Here is a 24,517-nt window from a genome sequence, read left to right on the forward strand (position 1 = left end):
CCAAAGGGATTTGTTGTTAAAGGTGTTAAGATGGCTAGTAGACTTGAGATTAATGATTACTTAGATAACATTCAACCAAAGGAATTTGGTGCTTGAGTTATCTAGGTAAATGAGTATTCATCTAGGGATAGAGTTTGTTTAGGATTGTGTCTAGGCCTAAGGTAAATAGATTGATTGAAAGTTGATACCTTTAGATTGAAACTTGATCACTTTATATCAATTATCCTTACCCCTTCTTATAAGAAAGAAAGCTTGTGCCTTTATTGCATTTTAGGTAGTAATCTAGTTTCAAATCATCTCAAAAACTGGTAGCACTTAGATTAAGCATGGTCTTGCATTCCCTTTGCATCATAATCACCTAGGATTGGTTCGACAATCTTTTATACTACATTGATTTGATCTTAGACCCTTGAAAAGTCTTGTATCACGTATCTCTTCATTTTTGGTTTCTTCTATAACACTTTTTTGCTTTAGCCCTTCATTTCTTACTTGAATCCATACAAGCTTCCAAATTGTCCAAAATGGTTGCTCTTCATTTCGTTCTTCACACTAAAACCCACCTGCTAATTAGGTACAACGTTTTAGTCAGAATTTAATATATACCACAAACTTGGTAAAGTAAGAGTAAACAAGTAGTTAATATATATATATATATATAATAGTATATATTTTACTTAACTGGTTATCTAGTATCTTGTTTCCATTTGCAAATAACCATATTGTTCTTGGAATGCTGCTTTGTCCTACTTGTTGATAAACAAACATCCATTGTGAGTCTCTTGAGACAAGTCACGTGTGCTCAACAGAATCTCACTGAGAGAAGAGAAGAGAGAGGGAGAAACCTGAAGGTGAGTTGCCGAGAAGCCTTGCGAATAATCCAATGTACTCTCTGGAAAGGTTTGCTCTATCTTATTACCACTCACACTTTTCTGCAACATCTACAAGAAATACACAGTACAAACGACAAAATAAATACCCTCTCATTCAAATGCCTTTGTGTTTTAACATTGCTATGTCCAAACTAGTCCTGGACTTCCATGTGATGTAAATTCTACAGTTGCTATGGATATAATACATCAAATACGAAAAAAAGAACAAAAATGTTATTTGCACTCTAAAATAAATAGTTATTACTGATGGACTATTATCACTTGGCTTTACAGAATTTATTTGAAAATAAAAGACTTACATGAGAACTAGCAGTATCATCAAGAACCGAGTTCATTTTCTCATAATCACTTCTTTTCTTTTCACTCTTTTTCTGTTTCTTGGGACCAACACTGTTTAACTTTTTCACAGAATCTTCCTCACAAACATTCCTCGGGCCAGAAGATGCATCTGACATCATCGACAAATCTTCTTCTTCATCTTCTTCTTGATGCACATAGTTTTGACTCCATGAACCTTTGCTTCTTCTTCTTCTGTTTTCAAACCCATTGATGTCTCGGAAACAAGAAGAACTTGGAAAAGAAGAAACAGAATGGTCTAAATACAAAGTCCATCCTGACTCGCATCCACTACTCCATTCTGATGAACCCAACATTTTCCTTCTTTTTATTGTGTTTATAAAAAAAAATAATTCCTTTTTTTTTAAGGTACTTGAGATTGAACTGTGTTGAGAAAGATTTAGACAAAAGCTGTGGGTGAAGTATCGACTTGATTTATACACATGCATCTATATCTTTCCATGTGTGATGTCCTCTGTATTTCATTGTTTAATTTTATTCAATCGTTTGGTCCTATCTTCAACAGGTACGGAGTATATCTTATTTTAACTTATTATCATCGTCTCCTACTTCTGCTGCCTATTAATTTTCAAATCTTAGGTTGGTCTAATAATGTTGGCTCTTGTTTTGTCGTTATTAGTTCACTATGTGAACGAAGTAATATAACTTGTATACAAGCTAATGGATAAGTCGGCGTTATTTAGGCACACTCGAGCGTTCTTTTCAAGTTCGCAACACGTGAACTCGATTGTATAATACTCCCTCCGTTTTTTGATGTAAGTAGTTTTAGCAAAATAAGTTTGTTTCACAATATAAGATGTTTACACAATCCAAAACAGTTTTTACATTTATTACATATGTTGTGACCAATCTAATAATCCATGCCTTTTTATTATTGGTTAAATTTATGTATTAAATGTTATTTTTTAAAAGTAACAATTTTCTTAATATTATTACTTTTAACTAAAATTCCTTACATATCAAAACAGAGGGAGTACTTTATTACTCTTTTCTTACGATGCCAGTATGTAACATGGGAATGACATGTAGCGTTCGTTGCCAGACGTTTCTCATTTGATCCAAATATATATATAACCAAACCTGCTTATTTATTCATTTCAGCTACATAAAAAATAAACGAACGACGTATATCAAACTATCTAGAGTTGAAAATTTAATGCTTGTTTTATTTTAATTATCGTACTAATAGAAAGTTTGCACGTGACATATCCTCCAAAACTAGCATAGAAGATATAAATTCCCATTAATCGTATATTAAATGTTTATAATGGCTATTTATGTAGGCGATTAATAGTATTGGTGAGACTAATTAGATGGTGCATGGGTCAAAGCGACTTCGAACAGACATGTAGTGACAAAGAAGATCCGAGCGGTCTATTGACTACGCTTTTATGATATCACATGCCCTCGCATTTTGTTTTTCCATTTTTAATTCCTTTTCGTACTAGCTTCATTAATTCTTACCTGTCGAAAAAGACCCATCCTAAGTAGTAAGTACTCCCTCCGTTTTTTAATATAAGTCGTTTTAGAGAAATTTTTATGTTTCAAATTATATGTCATTTTCGGTTTTCTATATAAGATTTAATAACAGTTAATGTTATATGACCAATAATAATATACCTTCTATTTTATTATTGGTTAATTTGTAGTTAGGTAAATAATTAATGATGTTTTTGTTTAGAAAATATAAGAAATTAATGATTTTCTTAATCTGTGTGCACAATTCTAAAACGACTTATATTAGAAAACGGAGGGAGTAGTAATTATTTATCTTTTCTGTTCCTTTTCGTATATGTTTGGCAATTTCTACATGTGGGATATCGAGATATTATTGTCATTATAGTATGATTAAACTTTTTTATGATTAAACTTTGAAAATAGTAATAATTATAAAGTTCTTCATAAAAGGTTTGTACATATAAGAATCTTAATAATCTTAGTATCATATTCAATTTTCAGATATTTTTCTTTAAAAGAATTAATACACAGTTGAAAAATGTGACAGAAATTTCATATGTTTTGGAAGTGCATCTCTGTTTTGCCACACATGTCATGTAAGTTTAAATATTGTAAGAAAATAATAAGAAAATAAGAGCAAAAGTAAAATGAAAATTTGATTGATAATAGTTTAAGGGATTCTAATAGCTAGCTAGCAAAATCAGGCATGCATGTGAGCACGTGTGCACGTAAAAAAACTACGCAAGGTTCAACAAATTCACACATGTGCTCACGTGCAAGAACACGCACTTCGACCAACTACACACTTTAGATGTGACACCTTCTGGTCACTTTCTCTACAATCACTGATAATTCCTATGCTCCCGATTTCGATGCTCCTGTCCTCCATGTGTCCTCTTCGCTTTTTCACTTCCTTTCACATATGTGTGTTTGTGTGTTTTCAAATGAGCTGTGTAGATAAACCTTTTTGTGTGTGTATAATTTAGCTTGAGAACAAGAAGTTAAGTTGAGTAGGAATGTTAAGTTCAGGTGTGGATTAGGATAACTCTGTTTTCGTGTTTTGAGATTTTCCTTTATCATGTTTTAGAATAATGGTTCAATAGTATAAGCATTAGTTATACTATTTTCGGTGACTCCTGAAGAAGACATTATGATTTTATGAATGACTTTTCAAGTATTATTTCATTATGATATATAATCTTGTAGATAAATATAACTTTTAAGCATTAATCACAACTCTAACCACCTGACGTTGACCCATCTCCTTAGTTACCTCCAAGCACAAACTGGTGGACAAGTTCTTTATCTGTGGATGACTTACATTCACGTTGTAAAGTCCATGCAACAATGACACATCTTCCTCTTCGTTCTCGTGGTCCACCGTGAAAATATTTGGAATATCTGAAGTTTTTTGGTGCCACTCCTTGAGCAACTTGTCAATTACATCTCCTGTCTCCGTGTTGTTGAAATCCTTGTCCGCGAGTGTCAGCTTGTCAAAACCAGACACCTCAGGTCCTGCAAATATTATGATGCCTTCCACCGCAGGATGCGAGTACGCTTCCCTGAGAATCTCTTCCATGTATTTTGCCTATGATCAATTAAATTAGCAAGAGAACCATCTTTATGACCCTATGAGGCTATGATAATATATAAAAGATGGAGAAACGGTTCTTGTCAGACAAGGTAGTTGATTACAGACCTGATTAGGGCATTTAGGCATATCAAGCTCTGTAATCCATATAGGCAAACCTAGTGAGCCTAAAGTATCCAATGCAGATCTCATGTAAGCTAAGTTAGGCTGAGTTGGACTAAAGTGACCCTGAGCTCCAATTGCTCCTTTAATGTTTTCGTTTCCTTGGTACGCAAGTATCTCCTCCATCTTGTCCTTCACCTTAACCGGCGTCGCAGTAACCTCTCCAGGGTTCTCAATCGTGTTGTACTCGTTAACAAACAATGTCACATCAGGATCTAGCTTATAAGCAAGATTGTAGAATCTTGAAGAAGCGTTTACACCAAGCATTTTCTCAAAGTAATCCCAATGCAAATTCTCGTTAACCACATCCCACCCGGTTAACTTACCTTTGTACCTCTTCATAACCGAGTTTATCCGGTTCAGTGTCACATTCATCAACTCTTCAGGATCTTTTACCTTTTTCACCCAACTTGGTTGCATCTTTGGATCGTCCCATAACACTGTATGACCTCTAACCAATATCCCATTCTCTTCTGCAAATTTCAGCATTGAATCCGCTGCCGTGTAGTTCTCATTCCCACGTACTTTCTCTGTTGTATACCATTTCATTTCATTGGTGAATGACGTGATTGCGAACCGTGACGCAAACCATTTTCTGTACCCTTCACTTTGTAGGATCCGAAAATTCATTGCACAACCTAAGAGGAAAGATAGTTTGGTTTGTTTTAGGGATATTACTGCGTCTTTTACCGTGGTTTTGTTCTTATAAGTAACTTCAAATCTCACTTTGTTCTTCCTTATCTGCAACCAATACCATTTATATAAGAGAAAAAACAGCACACAGGAGATCTGAAACCATAAATTATAGAACATTTGGTACCTTTTCAATAAGTTGATTTTGTTTCAGTTTCCATTCTTCTTTGCTAAACCGTTTTAGTAACACATTGTTTGCATAGATCTTTGCTTCTCTGTCTTCACTCTGTTTTCGAATAAAACATGTGTTAACACTGAGAATATACACATGAAAACACGTGTATAGTGTTGTACCTCGAAGAATATATCTACAGGGCCTGAAACATTAGGTACAATCCCACCTTTAAGCAAAGACCAACATCCTTGCTTTGCCCTAACTTCACCTCCATGAACAAGTCTTCCATTTCCTGACCTGAACACAACTCCTACTTTCTTGTCGTTTCCTCCTCTCAACTTTACCCAAGCTGTGTTTCCATTATAAAAAATTATGGATATTCAATCTATATAAACATAACCGGTTCAAACTCAAACAAAACTAAAAGAAACCTATCTGAACTCATGATCAAATCTGTATCCGGAAAAAAAATATCTGAAACCAGACATTGTACACATCTACAAGAGATGAATTAGCAAGAATCACTGGTTTGAAACAGTAACTTACTAAACAAGAAACATAAGATGATGATTTGTTAAATTATATAAAGATACGAATAGGTTGCATCTGTGTTACCGGAGAAGCTGTAAATGATTCCTTGCTGAAGCTGAATTCTCTGTGCCATTTCTCTAATAGCCCCATTCTCCCACTCTTGATCAGAGTCATCTTCATCAGAGCGGCTAAGTAGTGTTAATTCTTGTTCCGCAATGCTTCGTGGAGGCTTCATTATACACTTTATATATTCGCCATATTTTACCAACGTTAGACAGTTTGATTTTTGAAAAATAAATAAGTCAAGCATGTGATATATCTATATATCGAGGTTTTATCAGTTTTGGTTACCTCTGTTTTGAGAGAGTGACTACGGGAGAAAGGATCAATAGCAATTCCCGAATACACAAGACACATGAGAAGAAAGAGCATGCAGGGGAAGAAGCCATTGTTGATATTCTTCATCTTCCTTCCTGTAAAAATTAGAATGTCACGACAAAACTCATTTGTTAAAGCTTAAGGGTTGTCACATTCTAATCTATTTTTTTATACTCTTCTCTTTCCTTTACAAGCACCTTTCTTTTACATTGTTTTAAGGTTCGTTTCAAAGATAGGCTTAAGATACGAGCACCATCTTGAATTTAACATACTGTATTCTTATACTGCCATAGGCTTTATATTTTATTTTTTATAAAGGCTTTATATCAGTTAAAAATATATTGATCTCCAATGAAAAATTACTTAAACTACACAATGTGAAACGAATATGAAAGCACTAGGTAGAGTAATACGGTCAACCTAAAACTAGAAGAACGGATACCACTAAAAAATGATGTCATGAACTCATGATGCATCCGGGTTTTATTTTTATTTTTATTTTTCATGATGCATCTGCCAAAGTTAGTCGTATTACATTGAATTATTTTTAGTGGTTGTTAACAATTTATTGATGTCTTATAAACAAACTAAACATCAGAGAAGTACACCCGCACTGGTGTTTGTTTTTACTTTTTTATAAATAAATATTTATTTGTATAAGTGATAAAATATATTTTAAAATTTACTCGTTTACGTAATTGTTTAATATGATATTTTTAAACACAATAATTTAATAGTTTATATGAATAATTTTATTTTATCTTGTAACGCATCAATTGTACTATTCCTATTTTTAGAATATGATCCGTATATTTGTAAAATATATTTTTATGAATCAAATTTTATGATAATGTATAATAAAATTATTTTATATAATTTTTAAAATATATGGTGCTATACATTTTATACTTTTCAACATTTGAACATATATTCTTATATTAATCTATATATTATATAAATGGTTCTTTTTAGAGTGAATTGCATGAAAATTAGTTAATAACTTGAAAATTTGCAAAACTGGAAAACATTAATAAGTGGAGATTAAAAAGGTAAAATGACATTGTTATCCTTGCTCCTTGTAATTAGAAATCTTAAATTATTTTAAACAGCTAACAAATATGTTTCTAGTCTATAAATTAATTTAGCCGACTAAAAAACATATGTTTTATATTAACTGGTTATATTCATCTTCATTCGTGAATTCGCATGGTTATATTCCAGCTTACCCGGATAATTTACATGTTAACTGGTTATTATGTTAGTGGTTTGCTAACTAAAATAATTATCCGCATACTATTATCGTTAGTTGGATTTTTCAATAAGTAGTCGATTATCCCTATAGACTCAAACTCTAATAAGTTGAGTAGTGTATATCAATGAACCGGATATCATAATTGTTAGTTGGATTTTTTATCAATGGTCGGCTAAATGTATAATAACTTCCACTAAGAGAAGTAAGAACCTTAGAAGCAATCTCAGCATCTTTTAAGGTTTTGGTTAAAATTAATGAAAAAAAATCTGTTTATTTGAAAGTTCTGGGGCCGAAATCGAAGCATCACAAAGATCATGGACCAAACATGGAAAATCTTAAAGGATGGAAAAACTCATATCTCACACAACCCGAACGTTTACTGAATTAATCGGTTTGTGTATACCAGAACTTCTCGATCTGACGTCCTCGTCCTCAAGCTTCGATCCTTCAGTCTTGTACGTTGCAAATCGATCAAGCTGTGGGGATTGATGCGCTCAATTAACCTCTCTCGACTCCGTCTGAAACTTCTCGAGCATGACGACACAAAGCCAAAGGTGGTATCCGACTGTGCTTCGGCTCCGGTTCTAGCGACTGATGGTATTATAATTGTACAGACCTAAAACTTTTGACATCTGAAAAATATATATTAGAAGATTAATATTTCTCCGGTTATCCCAAACAAACTCAAAAAGATATTCAAAAAAAGTCCGATAGATTTCTGTAACAAATTTTAGATAGGCAAAAAAACTTATTTTCTGTTAAATTTCCGGATTATATCTCTATCACCGATCCATAATCTTTTTGAAATCATATTAAAACAGAACTACAATTTAGATATAACCCTAAGACTTAAAACTTATTTATGTATATATGCCATTCAAGTTATAACTAAGCCCAAAATTTAAGTTTTTTTTTTCCTAACTTAGTTGACAAATAATTTCCTAAATCTAAGGCACAATCAGTTTAGTTTAATTATTTTACTAAGATATAGTAACATTAAAATTTCATGTCGAGAAATAAAGCATTATAATAAATTCTTTTCATATATCTCGACCAGTACAACTTCACGATACACAAATTCATAAACAACAAATGTATATCAATACTATTAAAACATAATCAATATTTATCTACTCACAAGTAATCTAGGTTAGACCATTTCATTTATTTAATTTTATTATTTTGAATACAACAAACTTATTTATTATTATATAAACACATTATATTAGCACAATATTTAAATATTTTCAAAACAATATATCAAAAGATATTCTTAACTATTGTTTTTCTAAGATTACATTTTTACAATATCCTTTAATATCTTTTTATTTAAAATATAAATATTTATTGGTGTAATATTATTTTAATAATAAAAATCGTAAATAATATTAAATTTAATTACAGTTAGAAAATAAGAAATAACCTTCTCTAATATTCATATATAAATATTTCATATTTGTAATTAAACATTACAGTAAATAATACTACCAAATGGCATAGCTGTAAATACTTCTAAAATAGAAGGCACCTAAAACTTTTGATATATATATTAATTTGTATAGCCACGATATGGAAGATATATTTAAATTAATTTACACATGGTAAATTATCTAAAGAAATGAAAATATATTACACGTAATTAGGAGATGGTTATCTGCGATTTACCAAAAAAAAATAAAAACATTTAAACAAAATCATAGTTTAAAAGTAATCCAGTGGTATGGAATCGTAAAGACTGTTGATACAGGAGAAGACCTCAAAAAATCTTTTATTTTAATAGTATTGATATAATAAAATGCGGTTAAATTTAATATTTTTGGTCTTCATATGGCAATAATTCGAAGAAAAAAATTAGCAAAAAAAAAAAGAAAAGCCAAGATAAAGAAGCTATGTAATAAACGCCACTTTCTTTGAAACACGCATTTAGTAGAAATCATATACATACGAATACGACTTATGTTCCCAGTTAATGTGATAATTCAATTTCATTTCATGGGGTGCTGTAACTGAGAGAATTTCGTATTGAGGTTCAAGATAATCATATGAATATTTATAATATCGAAAATCTACTGCAGATGCTCACGTGGGATACAAAAGATATATCTAACTTGGCCGGAGAGATATCTCTGGTGGCCGGGCTTGTAAGGAGGAGATTCTTCGAAGTCTTCTTCTACACGCACTACCTATACATCGTCTTCCATGTTGGCATCTCTTACTCGCTCATCTCTTTTCCCGGTTTCTACATTTTCATGGTCGACCGTTTCCTTAGATTTCTCCAGTCCCGTGACAATATTCGCTTGCTCTCTGCTATCCGTGATGTGATCGCAACAAGGCAAAAAAAAAAAAAAATGCAAAATCACTCTGATTTGCGCATTTAAGAACTCTTCAGAAATATCCATGCTCGATCTTGTCTTGCCATTATCGGGCCTCCAGACCCAACTCTCCTCCGACATAACCTTCAAAATTGAAGCCTTCATAACCCGAGAGAAAGAAGCGAGAAGCGAGAAGCGAAGCGACAACGAGCAAAATGAAAACACTCTGGTTCGAACCAAGTCTTTCAGACCAACCCAGCTCAGCAATCCTAGGACCAAACTCATGGCTCTGGCTCGGTGGAATTCTCTCATCCTCGTTAATTATCGGTAGTATTACATTTAAACGGTCGACCACAACACCTACAAGATCTATTCATGGACTTCAGAAGCAATTATATATATATATACTAATCTCACGGGTAAATTAAATTATACATAACCTATTAGGGACAAAGTCTCACATCGGTATTTGGAAGGGATCGTAAGCATAAAAGACACCAAAGAAGAGGGTAGATTTAACACTGTCATTTATTCTTCTCTATTCTCTATCTATCTATCTTCTTTAAAACATTAAGAACAACAACAAGGACAAAGAGACAAAAACCGAAAGTTAAAAAAAAAAATTGTTCAAGAAAATATGGTTATCAATTCAAAAAGTAAGAAAAGAAATTATGCATTCAACAAAAAAAAAAAAATCAAAAAGAGATTAAACTGGGGAAATAACAAAGAAGAAATCCAAGGAATTTAGCCCTCAAAGTAAGAGTGAATACTGGGGCATCGGAGTCATGTATCAACAGATAACGACTTTGCTCACGGTCATAAAAGAGCAAATCCTTCTTCTTATTCTCGGCATCCAAAAGTGCTAGTGGAGCGAAGGGGCAACTTGATGTTGGGCAACCATAGAAAAAAGAAGTCATAACCACATCGATGGAGAAAATTTTGAGCCATGTCTTGTTGCTTGAATTGAAGGACCATATCACTTGGTTGGAATCAGTCTTGTGTGATACGCACAAGCGGTTGTCGAGGTCGCACAAGAGGATCCCGTAAGGATTATCATCATCATGTGAATTGGCGGGAAAGGGAGCTTTAGAGATGACTTGAAAAGTCTCGGTGTGAAGATCAAAAGATAAAATTTTGGTTTCCTCGCAATCTGTGAACCAATGAAGCGAACCATCTACAAAGACGGGAGGGGCGAACGGAGCAACCCGATAAGGAGCAGAGGGAGTAACATACCTCCAAGCATTGGCGCTAAAGTCGAAAACTTCGCATGTGGTAGCGTTGTCAAGGCCTATTTCTGAAGAGTTGTATAGCGAAACAGGCTTGTAAGTGGAGGATATGATGTCTTTACCGAATCCAAGCGAAAAGCCTCCGTGCTGAAGCTCAATGTATCTCTCCTAGGCTGATTATGAGTTGTTGAAGTTGGCAGAGAGGAAAAGGATGATACCATCTTGTGGCGGGGTTGACAACATAACCTGAATGGAAGGGATAGTAGAGACAAACGAGACCGTCACAGCTATTAACGGCCGCCGAGTACTTTTTTGTTGTTGTATTCTCCTCCTCCATATTATCCCAAGGAGTAGGGATCTTGACCGGTGATGAAGAACCCAATACCAGTGTTCTTAGAGATTCGTAGTCACTACGATATGACACCAAGAGAACATCTGGTGGATCTCCTCCTCGCTGCTTCAATTGCCTCTCTTGGAACCTCCGTGATTCGATCGTTGATTTCCATTGCTTCGATACACACTTGAATCTCAGCAGAGATCTCACCGGAACTCTCTCCAAGATGAGCTCTACCACGTCGTGGGGCACCACCCATTCCATCATCATCAATCAAGCAATAATAAGATACCTTAGGGGCCTTACTTGATTTTATAATACGAGATTTGACATATAAAAAGGAAAACCTCTCAGGGATATTAAGGAAAAAGGATTATTCTCCTACCGACACTTTCCTTTTCAATTATTCAGATCTCTCTTCCTTCCACCGACACAACCAACATATATCTTTCTCCTAACTCAACTCACAAACCTCTTCCCACTTATCCCTTCTTTTTCCTTTTTCATTCTTCTGGGCTTTAATTTTTTTCCTTTTTCTTTTCTGGACGAAGAACATGATTTAAGTGGAATTGGACGGTCGGTATCTTGATGAGATCATATATATATTTTAACATCCGACCAAACATTACTTTTGACTTTTTAACTTACTTAAAGCACCCGACAACCTATGTATACATTTGGTACAATGCCACCTTTTAAGCAAAGACCAACATCCTCGCTTCCGTTAAAAAGAAGAAACCTATCCGAACTTAAGATCGAAGTGGTTTAATTGGTTACAGTTATTTATGTATCCGGAAAACAAAACTGTAACCAGAGACTGAACACATCTACAAGAGAAAATACACAAGCATCACTGGTTTGAAATAGTAACTTTCTATACAAGAAACCATGATATGAATGTGTAATATAAACAAGCAAATATGTTGCATTTGTGTTACCACAGAAGCTGTAATTGATTTTATGGTTCGTTACAAAGACAGGCTTACGAATAGGAGCACCATCTTCAATTTACACATACTGTAGTCTTATACTGCAATAGCCTTTAAACTTTTAGATAAAGGCTTTATATCGGATGAAAATTACTTAAACTACACATTGTGAAACGAATACGGCCAACCTAAACCTAGAAGAAGGGATACCATACCACCTACTTTTCGAACGGATTCCACCTGCCTTTAAGTAACAAACTCCCAAAACAAAAGATAAATATCCACAACCAATTTCAAAGCAAGAAGGAATTTATAAAACCTTAAATGGTAAAAGTACGTTTTACTCATATAAATGAGCATTACCTACAAAGGAGAGCAAGAATTAAGTTGGATTTAACAACTAGTAGCTAAAATTGCTGACCGTGAAACATTTTTGGAGTTACGTCGAAGCACTTGTCAAGTGACATAGACTGGTGTGAGAAATTTTTCTTTAGCAAAACAAAAATATCAAAGTTAATTAGCCTAATCAAATTTAGTGTAAAATAAAAAAATTCGAAAATATTTCTTTTGCTCATGAAAAAAGTGTTCAAGAGTAATAATCGCTCTTGGGAGTTTCCTCAGACTTGCTGTACTATTTTCACTAAGAATTAAACTACTCAAATAGTACAAAGTAGTTGTAAACTTAGCGTATCAAACATGAACGACAAATGGAGATGGTGGAGAGTCATCAGAAGTTAACGTAAAGCTGTGAGAAGCAGTTGAATTAATGAGAGGATGAGCAATATTGATATCATAGTCACCATGAAAGAGTGAAGCTTCAAAGAATCCATCAGAATCAGTCAAACCTGTGGTTTGCACACGAAGCCCTCCCCACTCACGCAGAAGTTTATCCACAACGTCCCCGGCGGGTAGGTTCCTGAAGTTGCCATCGGTGAGGCACATTTTGTAGCAACCTGATGGGGAATAACCACTCCAAGTCACCATTCCTTTCACTTGCGGATGCGCGTGGCCTTCCCTTAGGACCTGCTCAAAATAGTTGGCCTACAAGAAACTTGAACATCAGAAACAGAACCGGTCTTGGGAATCGGCAAGTAACACATTGACATATGACTCCCAAATTCTAAGAGATAATTTACATAAACATATCTCAAAATTGTTTAGATTTTTTTTTTATTAATTTATTTTAATTACTAAATTTTCTATAGCCCCATTAGGACGGATTAATCCTAAGTTCCTAACTAATATACGAGAGTACTTATTTGAGTTACCTGGACATTTGGAGGAGCTTGGACGTCGACCTCAGTGAGCCAAATAGGCAAACCAGTGGCAGCAAGAGTGTCAAGAGCTGATCTCATATACGGAATGTTAGGAGTGTTGAAATGAGACTCAAGACCGATCCCTAACTGAATTTTTCCGGCTACACGAATAGATTGAAGCTCTCTAAGCTTCCCCAAATACTTTGCTGGACTAGAAGCCGAATCTCCCGGTTGCTCCAACGTGTTGTACTCATTCATAAACATTGTTGTACGTGGGTCTATGGAATGTGCCAACGCATAGATGTTATAAGAGGCTTGAGCACCCATCTTGCTCTCAAAAAACGAGAAATGTAGATTCTCATTCACAACGTCCCAACTCACAAGCTGGCCTTTGTACCTTGAGACCACCGAGGAAACCCTTCTTTTCACGGCGTTGTAGAGATCGTTACCGGATAAAGAAGTCACCCAACTAAGTTGGTACTTAGGGTCGTTCCATACGATATTGTGTCCACGTACAGCGACACCATGCTGTTTGAAGAATCTTAACATCGCGTCTGCTGTCGTGTAATCCTCTTTGCCTCTTACTGCTTCTGTGCTGTACCATTTCATCTCGTTCGCGAAAGTTGTCACGGTGAATCTCTTAGTGAACCAGTTTTGGTACGCTTGGTTCCCAAGTATGTTCTTTTCTACCTCGCACCCGAATGAGAACCCGAGTCTATTCTGTACGATGGAGATTGTTGCGTTTGGTACTGGCTCACCAGCGCTGTTTACGGCTCTGATCCTCATGGCTCCCTTCCTCGTTTTGTGAATGGTCTGCTCGTGGTGAGCGTTCCACTCTTCTTGTGTGAATGGTTGCAACGATACGCTATCAACCCATATCTCAACGGTTGTGTCCTCGCTCTACACATGACCACGCAAGGTTCAACAAATTCACACATGTGCTCACGTGCAAGAACACGCACTTCGACCAACTACACACTTTAGATGCGACACCTTCTGGTCACTTTCTCTACAACCACTGATAATTCCTATGCTCCCGATTTCGACGTTCCTGTCCTCCATGTGTTCTCTTGCTTTTTCACTTCCTTTCACATATGTGTGTTTGTGTGTTTTCAAATGAGTTGTATAGTTAAACCTTTTTTTTTTTTGTGTGTGTGTATAACTTAGCTAGAGAACAAAAAGTTTAAGTTGTGTAAAGGAATCAAGACGTTAAGTTCAGGTGTGGATAACTCTGTTTTTTGTATATTAAAATTTTCTTTATAATGTTTCTAGAATGATAGTTCACTAGTATAAACTTTCAGCATTAGTTATATACTTATATTATTTTTCATGACTCGTGAGGAAGAAGACATTATGATTTTGTAATTGACTTTTCGAAAATTATTTCACTATAACAGTGTTTTTATTTTGTAACAAGACAATCTTGCAGATAATTACTCCATCCGTTTCATTTAATTTATCGTTTTACACTTGAACACACAGATTAATAAAATATTTAATTTTGCATATTTATAAAATAAAACCATCATTACCAATAATACACATAACCACAATTCAACCAATATAAAAATCGATTGAAATAAAAAATCAATAAATTTTTCATTGAAATAATAAAACGACACTTATTTTGAAACAACACTTATTTTGAAACGAAAATTTTACTCTATAACAACACTTAAACTGAAACAGAGGGAGAGTATAATTTTTAAGCATTAATCACAAGTCTAACCACCTGACGTTGACCCATCTCCTTAGTTACCTCCAAGCACAAACTGGTGGACAAGTTCTTTATCTGTGGATGACTTACATTCACGTTGTAAAGTCCATATGCAACAGTGAGACATCTTCCTTTTCGTTCTCGTGGTCCACCGTGAAAATATTTGGGATCTCTGAATTTTTTTGGTGCCACTCCTTGAGCAACTTGTCAATTACATCTCCTGTCTCCGTGTTGTTGAAGTCCTTGTCCGCGAGTGTCAGCTTGTCCAAACCCGATCACCTCAGGTCCTGCAAATATTATGATGCCTTCCACCGCAGGATGCGAGTACGCTTCCCTCAGAATTTCTTCCATGTATTTGGCCTATGATCAAACAAATTAGTAATTTTATGATAATGATAATGTATAAAGATGAAGAAAGGCTTTCTTGTTATACAAGGTAGCTGATGACAGACCTGATTAGGGCATTTAGGCATATCAAGTTCTGTAATCCATACAGGCAAACCAAGTGAGCCTAAAGTATCCAATGCAGATCTCATGTAAGCTATGTTAGGCTGAGTTGGACTAAAGTGACCCTGAGCACCAATTGCTCCTTTAATGTTTTCGTTTCCTTGGTATGCAAGAATCTCCTCCATCTTCTCCTTAACCGGCGTCGCAGTAACCCCTCCAGGGTTCTCAATCGTGTTGTACTCGTTAACAAACAATGTCACATCAGGATCTAGCTTATAAGCAAGATTATAGAATCTTGATGAAGCGTTTACACCAAGCATTTTCTCAAAGTAATCCCAATGCAAATTTTCGTAACCACATCCCACCCGGTCACCTTACCTTTGTATCTCTTCATAACCGAGTTTATCCGGTTCAGTGTCACGTTCATCAAATCTTCAGGGTCTTTTATCTTTTTCACCCAACTTGGTTGCATCTTTGGGTCGTCCCATAACACTGTATGACCTCTAACCAATATCTCATTTTCTTCTGCAAACTTCAGCATTGAATCTGCCGCCGTGTTGTTCTCTTTTTTTTTTTGAATTATACATACCCCTCGGTTCACAGAAGTGGTCCAGACTAATCATGTGTTACCACGTATCGGTTCTCTGTCTCTGGTGATGCCGAAATGTTAATTTTCCAGTAGCCGAGATTTGAACCCTGATAGCTTCACTGTATTGGGTTTTTGCCCTCAAAACTTGTGTCCTGGTTCGTGTACTCATTACTTTGTAGGCATGGCTCACCAACATTTCATCTGAATCATGGGACACGCATCAAATGTACATGGCTCACCAGCATTCCATGTAATGTTTTAATTTATAAATAAAAACAAATGAATATTTACTTTTATAATATTCAGTTTTTAAAAAAGATATAGTATGAAATCAACTTCAAAAAACCTCAAATATATTAGAGCGTATGATAAAATACAGGATTAATTAAAGTTAAAATGTTGGCACTTACTGATGATATTGTAATTGTACAAATCTAAAACTTTGGACGTCTGAAAAAAAAAAAAAATTAGAAGATAAATGTTTCTCCAGTTATCCTAAACAAACTCAAAATTATATAGAAAAAAGTCCGATAGATTTCTGTAACAAATTTTAGATAGGTAAAAAACTTATTTTTCTGTTAGTTATTTGTTAAATTTCCAGATTATATATCTATCACAGATCTATAATCTTTTTGAAATCATAAACGGAACTACAATTTAGAATTAACCCTAAGATTTAAAACTTATTTACATATCTATGCCACTCAAGTTATAACTAAGCCCAAAATTTAAGTAATTTTTTTTTCCGAATTTAGTTGACAAATAATTTCCTAAATCTAAGGCTCGATCAGTTTAGTTTAATTATTTTACTAACATAAAGTAACATTAAAATTTCATGTCAAGAAATAAAACATTATTATAAATTCTTTTCATATATCTCGACCATTACAACTTCACGATACACAAATTCATAAACAACAAATGTAAATCAATACCATTAAAATAGAATCAATATTTATCTACTCACGAGTAATCTAGGTTAGACCATTTCATTTATTTAATTTTATTATTTTGAATACAACAAACTTATTTATTATAAAATTAACACATAATCTTAACACAATATTTAAATATTTTCAAAATAATATATCAAAAAGATAGATGAGATTGTCATAATTGTAGAACAAGAAGGTGGATTTTAAACCTTAAGTACTTTTAACATAGTTTAAAGTGTCTGGTCCGATCAAGTCATCTTCTTCATCTTCCTTATTTGTAGTTTGTTCTATGCTATTTTTTGTTCTTCTTGTTGGGAACTTCCTCTCAGATCCACTTAGTTTGTAGACTTAATCAAAGTTCAATTCCAATTAAAAAAAAGTATCTTTTAACTTGATGCCCTTCTTCTCTATCTTCTTCTTCCTTGTTGTTTGATACTCTTTCTAGAAGTATAAAATCGATTTTGGAGAAAAACTGAGCAAATACTGTTCAATTTTTCAAAATTTGAAAAAATAAAGTACTAATAGAATAAAAACTAAAGCAAAAATGGAAAATAAATCACTACTGGAGATCAAACTTTTTATGAATCTTTATGAATCAAACTAACACATCCCAAAACAAGTGGACAAAATGGAGATGATTGGACATATACGAGAATATGTTATACTTGCCAACGTTTTTTGTGTATCGAAGTTATGTTAATCGTTCTTGCTCTCTACATTGTGGAAGGACTGCAGTTTGATAATGGTTATCTCTCCTCTTTCTTTGTGACAGACAATGAGAAGATGGCTGTTGAGTTCGACCATTGCAAAGTAAGTTCTTGATTCCGAGCTCTATCCATCATAGTCTTGCAGCTGTTAAATGTTCTCTCTCTGATGGATTTTTATTGTATTGCAGCTGCTTCTTGTTGACATGAAAATTGCCAACGCAGAAGACATTGTTGGTGTTATTGAGGTTGCCATTAGAGGAGGTTACCCACTTTTAGTAATCGCACAAGAAATTGACCTGGAGGCGTTAGCTATCCTTGTTGGTTACAAGCGTAGAGGCGCACTTAAGATTGCAGCTCTCAAAGCTCCAGGTTTTGGAGAGCTCAAGAGCCAGTACCTTGATGATATTGCCATCCTCACTGGAGGTAAGTTCTCTGTAAGCATTGGTGAGCCATGTGTTTAGGCATAATCGTTTTGGCTTTAATCCTTTTCTGCCTCTCTTTCTGGGTTTGCAGCAACTGTGATTCGAGAGGAAGTTGGTCTTTCACTTGACAAATCTGGAAAAGAGGTTCTTGGACATGCTGCAAAGGTGGTCCTCACTAAGGAAAGTTCGACCATTGTTGGTGATGGGAGCACACATGACGCAGTGCAGAAGCATGTTACACAAATTAAGAACCTTATTGAGGTATTAACTTGTAGTAGACCAAACATATAACTTAGCTTTTGTCGCTAGTATACTTACAGTTGTATTCCTACTTGGTTTGTGCAGCAAGCAGAGCAAGGTTACGAGAAGGAAAAACTGAACGAGAGAATTTCAAAGCTCTCTGCTGGAGTTGCTGTGATTCAGGTTAAATTACAAACCTCATTGGTATTGTTTAATATAACAAAAGAATGTGTTGGAGAGATATTAATTGAAAGCTCTTATGTAATTGGTTAAAGGTGGGAGCACAAACGGAGGCAAAACTCAAAGAGAAGAAACTTAGAGTTGAAGATGCTCTTAACGCTACAAAGGTGGCCTTTTTTCTCTGACGTGCTATGTGCATAGACAGTGAATTATACTGACCAGTATGTGTATTCTGCAGGCTGCTGTTGAGGAAGGTGTTGTGGTTGGTGGTGGTTGTATTCTTTTACATCTTGCTTCCAAGGTTGATGTCATTAAAGACTCCCTTGATGATGAAGAAAAGGTATAATTTGATCAAGCATTCAGTTTCTAGTTCCTAAACATTCAGGTCTTCTAACTTGTCTTTGCTTCAGGTCGGAGCTGATATAGTGAAAAGAGGACTGACTTACCCTCTGAAACGGATCTCCGAGAATGCTGGAGAGAAGGTAGTTTAAACAGAAAACCTCTGCACACACTTTGTGCTCTTGATTTAAGTCAGGTGCTTGAAGAGCTTTTTTTTATTCACCTGGCAGGTGCTTGCTAACGAGGATCTGATGGCTGCAAAGGTCAGTTTTTTTTTGCATACGGAATTGACTTTCGCTTGCCAAGTGGTCATGAACCTGAGTGTTGTTTATTCGGATGTAGGTGCTGAGATGTTGCTTGGAGAACTCGGTTAAGGTGTTAAGGACATTCTTTATGTCACATCAAGGAGCCTGAGCCCACACCTCTCCACCTCTCTCAAACGAAGAAAATAAAAGAACAAACTCTGCTTGATCCTTTTGTATCCGCATGCCTTTACAAGCAAATGTCGCTTCCTTGGTGAAGAAGTAACGTGCTCAAGTCACAAACCTCTTCCCACTTATCCCTTCTTTTTCCTTTTTCATTCTTCTGGGCTTTAATTTTTTTCCTTTTTCTTTTCTGGACGAAGAACATGATTTAAGTGGAATTGGACGGTCGGTATCTTGATGAGATCATATATATATTTTAACATCCGACCAAACATTACTTTTGACTTTTTAACTTACTTAAAGCACCCGACAACCTATGTATACATTTGGTACAATGCCACCTTTTAAGCAAAGACCAACATCCTCGCTTCCGTTAAAAAGAAGAAACCTATCCGAACTTAAGATCGAAGTGGTTTAATTGGTTACAGTTATTTATGTATCCGGAAAACAAAACTGTAACCAGAGACTGAACACATCTACAAGAGACAAAATACACAAGCATCACTGGTTTGAAATAGTAACTTTATATACAAGAAACCATGATATGAATGTGTAATATAAACAAGCAAATATGTTGCATTTGTGTTACCACAGAAGCTGTAATTGATTTTATGGTTCGTTACAAAGACAGGCTTACGAATAGGAGCACCATCTTCAATTTACACATACTGTAGTCTTATACTGCAATAGCCTTTAAACTTTTAGATAAAGGCTTTATATCGGATGAAAATTACTTAAACTACACATTGTGAAACGAATACGGCCAACCTAAACCTAGAAGAAGGGATACCATACCACCTACTTTTCGAACGGATTCCACCTGCCTTTAAGTAACAGACTCCCAAAACAAAAGATAAATATCCACAACCAATTTCAAAGCAAGAAGGAATTTATAAAACCTTAAATGGTAAAAGTACGTTTTACTCATATAAATGAGCATTACCTACAAAGGAGAGCAAGAATTAAGTTGGATTTAACAACTAGTAGCTAAAATTGCTGACCGTGAAACATTTTTGGAGTTACGTCGAAGCACTTGTCAAGTGACATAGACTGGTATGAGAAATTTTTCTTTAGCAAAACAAAAATATCAAAGTTAATTAGCCTAATCAAATTTAGTGTAAAATAAAAAAATTCAAAAATATTTCTTTTGCTCATGAAAAAAGTGTTCAAGAGTAATAATCGCTCTTGGGAGTTTCCTCAGACTTGCTGTACTATTTTCACTAAGAATTAAACTACTCAAATAGTACAAAGTAGTTGTAAACTTAGCGTATCAAACATGAACGACAAATGGAGATGGTGGAGAGTCATCAGAAGTTAACGTAAAGCTGTGAGAAGCAGTTGAATTAATGAGAGGATGAGCAATATTGATATCATAGTCACCATGAAAGAGTGAAGCTTCAAAGAATCCATCAGAATCAGTCAAACCTGTGGTTTGCACACGAAGCCCTCCCCACTCACGCAGAAGTTTATCCACAACGTCCCCGGCGGGTAGGTTCCTGAAGTTGCCATCGGTGAGGTACATTTTGTAGCAACCTGATGGGGAATAACCACTCCGAGTCACCATTCCTTTCACTTGCGGATGCGCGTGGCCTTCCCTTAGGACCTGCTCAAAATAGTTGGCCTACAAGAAACTTGAACATCAGAAACAGAACCGGTCTTGGGAATCGGCAAGTAACACATTGACATATGACTCCCAAATTCTAAGAGATAATTTACATAAACATATCTCAAAATTGTTTAATTTTTTTTTTTTATTAATTTATTTTAATTACTAAATTTTCTATAGCCCCATTAGGACGGATTAATCCTAAGTTCCTAACTAATATACGAGAGTACTTATTTGAGTTACCTGGACATTTGGAGGAGCTTGGACGTCGACCTCAGTGAGCCAAATAGGCAAACCAGTGGCAGCAAGAGTGTCAAGAGCTGATCTCATATACGGAATGTTAGGAGTGTTGAAATGAGACTCAAGACCGATCCCTAACTGAATTTTTCCGGCTACACGAATAGATTGAAGCTCTCTAAGCTTCCCCAAATACTTTGCTGGACTAGAAGCCGAATCTCCCGGTTGCTCCAACGTGTTGTACTCATTCATAAACATTGTTGTACGTGGGTCTATGGAATGTGCCAACGCATAGATGTTATAAGAGGCTTGAGCACCCATCTTGCTCTCAAAAAACGAGAAATGTAGATTCTCATTCACAACGTCCCAACTCACAAGCTGGCCTTTGTACCTTGAGACCACCGAGGAAACCCTTCTTTTCACGGCGTTGTAGAGATCGTTACCGGATAAAGAAGTCACCCAACTAAGTTGGTACTTAGGGTCGTTCCATACGATATTGTGTCCACGTACAGCGACACCATGCTGTTTGAAGAATCTTAACATCGCGTCTGCTGTCGTGTAATCTTCTTTGCCCCTTACTGCTTCTGTGCTGTACCATTTCATCTCGTTCGCGAAAGTTGTCACGGTGAATCTCTTAGTGAACCAGTTTTGGTACGCTTGGCTCCCAAGTATGTTATTTTCTACCTCGCACCCGAATGAGAACCCGAGTCTATTCTGTACGATGGAGATTGTTGCGTTTGGTACTGGCTCACCAGCGCTGTTTACGGCTCTGATCCTCATGGCTCCCTTCCTCGTTTTGTGAATGGTCTGCTCGTGGTGAGCGTTCCACTCTTCTTGTGTGAATGGTTGCAACGAGACGCTATCAACCCATATCTCAACGGTTGTGTCCTCGCTCTACACATGACCACGTAAATAAGAATCATCATACGACAGTTTCTCTATTTCCACTTAGATGTAACGTTCTTATTTTCACATTTTTAGATTTTAAAAATATATTAAAACTAGTAGGTTACTTAGACAAACATTCAAGAGTTGGCACAAAGACTATGTTTGTTTGTATATGTAAATACCTCAAAGTAAAGTTCGGCAGGACCAGATTCATCGATAGTGAGACCACCTTTGAGCATGGACCAGCACTTAGATTCAGCAATAACCGAACCGGCATGCTTATATTCACCATTCTTCTTGAAAACGGCTATCACAGGAGCCTTTCCTTTGCTTACTTGTAACCAAGCTACAAGTAACATAAAATACATCAGATAATAATTCGAGTAATTCGTATAAATTTCTGAAGAGTAAGATCCAAGAACCACATATTCGAAACTATATACCCGAGAAAGTGTAGAGAAGTCCTTTTTCCAAATAAATCTTTTGTGAGACGCTGTCATAAGACTGATTCCTCCCTCGTGCAACAACGAACTTATTGCCTCCGAATTCTCTGAAATCGACTTTGGCGTTTGCGAATTGTGACCAGCCTTGTGAACCATTTTGTAGGTCAGGGTTCACGATGATCCCTCCATTGTATTGTGGTTTATAAGGGTTCTCTAGACACTACCCCAAGACAAAAAGATAATCAGAAACATAAGTTTCCAACGAAAAACGACCTAAATAAAGAACATAGAATAGCTTGCCTCTATTATTGCCGAGTAATCGTAAGGTACATACTTTTGTTCACTCCCTGCAAACGTTTTCATACATTAATTCTTCTTTTTTGTTCGTTGATAATAAGAAGTTCAAAAGTTATTACACATGTACAAACAGAAAAATACATATTGCGACGAAAATAACATATATAACAACAATAATAATATAGAAAACCGGAGATAAGATGGAGAACAACTTGATATAGAGAGGCTGCAGAAGGCTAGCAGCAGTAGAAGAAGCTTCATTGTGGAAATAATTAAGAATCAGTTGATGATGATTGAGGGTTTCCAATAACATTTATACTATGTTTATGGTATATAATGAATTAACAAAAAATAATTTTGACTGTAGTTTAATTTTATGATTTTCTTACCATACTTGTTTTGGAAAGAAAAATGGAGATATTCATCATTCTATTTATCGTTAATAGAAACAGTATATTAAATCTATGAAAATTCTCAAAGCCATTCTCCCTTTTTTTTTTTTGGCATGGAGGGTAGATATGGAAAGCAAATCTATTCAATAGCAACACATTCTAGTGAATTAAAAAAAAAAAAAAATTCTTCAAAACTGAGGGCAAGTTAAAAAAAAACACATTCTACTGAATAGTCAATTACGCCGGTTAAAAAAAGTTACTATGTATGTCAACTCTAAAATCCAGAGAAAGTTATTGGTCTTTAAAATTTATTATGTTTCCTTTGATGTAATCGCCATGTTCTAACTTAATTATATGTCAGCATACATATAAGATAATGGACCAAAATCTCCTATAGACCAAATGGCCAAAAAAATATTCTACAGCATCCGAAAAAAATCTGTATCCACCTCTATCATATAAATTACTTTAACACCCTTAATGAAATTAATTTATAATGAAATTAAAATACCAAATACGTGATTGTTCGACGTCGTTTCCCCATTTCTTCTTACATGTGGGGTTCGTCGTCTCCAGCTCGCAGCTTCTCCCCGTCTTCAACTTTTACGATAACATGCGGCATCAATCGCGACGGTAACACTGTTGGGGAAAGTCACACGGCGCAGCGGAAATACTAATGGTCGTGTTCCCCTAACCTTGTGCGAACCTGTGAGGAAAATACTTCGACGATGGCAAGATATCAAAGTTGCGATAACTAAATGAGACACAAAATTTTTTACGTGGAAAACCTCCTCGATGTGAGAAGGAAAAACCACGGGACCGTAGTCCACTCAAAAATCCACTATATAAATGGTATGAGTACAACCACGTCCTCCCTGTTCAACAGCCTGAACAGAACAGAGAGTCTAGCTACAAATAAGACTGCTCTGCTGAAGAACTATGGCGACCAGCTTCAAGAAAACCCAGACAACAGAAGATCCAACCGGTGAAATCCAAATCCCTTCGGTGAACCTCTAACCCACTGACTGAAGAAGCTTCCCACAAAATATCAGCCCGATCAAGTTCCGTTTAATCCTCCAAAATCAGTCTTGAAATCACTTTACGAGTTTTCTCCTTCTCTCTCTTTTTCTCCTTTCTCTCTCTCTTGTTTCTTTTTGTCAAAACTCTAT

General features: G+C 35.4%; 7 protein-coding genes across 7 annotated transcripts; 1 reads left to right on the forward strand and 6 right to left on the reverse strand.

Annotated features, from left to right (window-relative positions):
• Positions 1 to 517: 517 nt before the first annotated feature.
• Positions 518 to 1,543, reverse strand: LOC106305585. Its single transcript, XM_013741941.1, has 4 exons — positions 1,190 to 1,543; positions 843 to 938; positions 680 to 743; positions 518 to 560 (listed from the first exon to the last, which is right to left on the reverse strand). Exons 1-3 carry the CDS (start codon positions 1,541 to 1,543, stop codon positions 687 to 689), a joined length of 507 nt encoding a protein of 168 aa, XP_013597395.1. The 3' UTR covers positions 518 to 560; positions 680 to 686.
• A 2,381-nt stretch (positions 1,544 to 3,924) lies between these two features.
• On the reverse strand, positions 3,925 to 6,379 carry LOC106304639 (endo-1,4-beta-xylanase B-like). The gene is made up of 6 exons (XM_013741041.1): positions 6,149 to 6,379; positions 5,882 to 6,038; positions 5,446 to 5,615; positions 5,279 to 5,377; positions 4,405 to 5,199; positions 3,925 to 4,293 (listed from the first exon to the last, which is right to left on the reverse strand). The coding sequence occupies exons 1-6, from the start codon at positions 6,260 to 6,262 to the stop codon at positions 3,925 to 3,927; spliced, it is 1,704 nt and encodes a 567-aa protein (XP_013596495.1). The 5' UTR covers positions 6,263 to 6,379.
• A 3,812-nt stretch (positions 6,380 to 10,191) lies between these two features.
• On the reverse strand, positions 10,192 to 19,681 carry LOC106302262 (F-box/LRR-repeat/kelch-repeat protein At1g09650-like). The gene is given in 3 exon segments (XM_013738802.1): positions 10,192 to 11,128; positions 11,130 to 11,771; positions 19,607 to 19,681. Coding segments are annotated over 2 exon segments (1,134 nt in total). The 5' UTR covers positions 11,570 to 11,771; positions 19,607 to 19,681; the 3' UTR covers positions 10,192 to 10,434.
• On the reverse strand, positions 12,919 to 14,546 carry LOC106303453 (endo-1,4-beta-xylanase C-like). The gene is made up of 3 exons (XM_013739716.1): positions 14,478 to 14,546; positions 13,497 to 14,384; positions 12,919 to 13,269 (listed from the first exon to the last, which is right to left on the reverse strand). The coding sequence occupies exons 1-3, from the start codon at positions 14,544 to 14,546 to the stop codon at positions 12,919 to 12,921; spliced, it is 1,308 nt and encodes a 435-aa protein (XP_013595170.1).
• On the reverse strand, positions 15,190 to 16,406 carry LOC106303454 (endo-1,4-beta-xylanase 2-like). The gene is given in 6 exon segments (XM_013739717.1): positions 15,190 to 15,309; positions 15,312 to 15,476; positions 15,478 to 15,561; positions 15,654 to 16,000; positions 16,003 to 16,212; positions 16,403 to 16,406. Coding segments are annotated over 6 exon segments (930 nt in total).
• LOC106302263 (ruBisCO large subunit-binding protein subunit beta, chloroplastic-like) lies at positions 17,825 to 19,682 on the forward strand. Its single transcript, XM_013738803.1, has 9 exons — positions 17,825 to 17,982; positions 18,068 to 18,302; positions 18,393 to 18,562; positions 18,647 to 18,724; positions 18,817 to 18,888; positions 18,960 to 19,061; positions 19,132 to 19,203; positions 19,291 to 19,323; positions 19,403 to 19,682. Exons 1-9 carry the CDS (start codon positions 17,866 to 17,868, stop codon positions 19,472 to 19,474), a joined length of 951 nt encoding a protein of 316 aa, XP_013594257.1. The 5' UTR covers positions 17,825 to 17,865; the 3' UTR covers positions 19,475 to 19,682.
• A 1,073-nt stretch (positions 19,683 to 20,755) lies between these two features.
• On the reverse strand, positions 20,756 to 23,217 carry LOC106303455 (endo-1,4-beta-xylanase A-like). Its single transcript, XM_013739718.1, has 6 exons — positions 23,169 to 23,217; positions 22,960 to 23,006; positions 22,660 to 22,879; positions 22,399 to 22,562; positions 21,335 to 22,222; positions 20,756 to 21,106 (listed from the first exon to the last, which is right to left on the reverse strand). Exons 1-6 carry the CDS (start codon positions 23,215 to 23,217, stop codon positions 20,756 to 20,758), a joined length of 1,719 nt encoding a protein of 572 aa, XP_013595172.1.
• Between the last annotated feature and the right edge of the window lie 1,300 nt (positions 23,218 to 24,517).

Source organism: Brassica oleracea, chromosome C7 (genome assembly GCF_000695525.1).
Source record: "Brassica oleracea var. oleracea cultivar TO1000 chromosome C7, BOL, whole genome shotgun sequence".
NCBI lineage: Eukaryota > Viridiplantae > Streptophyta > Magnoliopsida > Brassicales > Brassicaceae > Brassica > Brassica oleracea.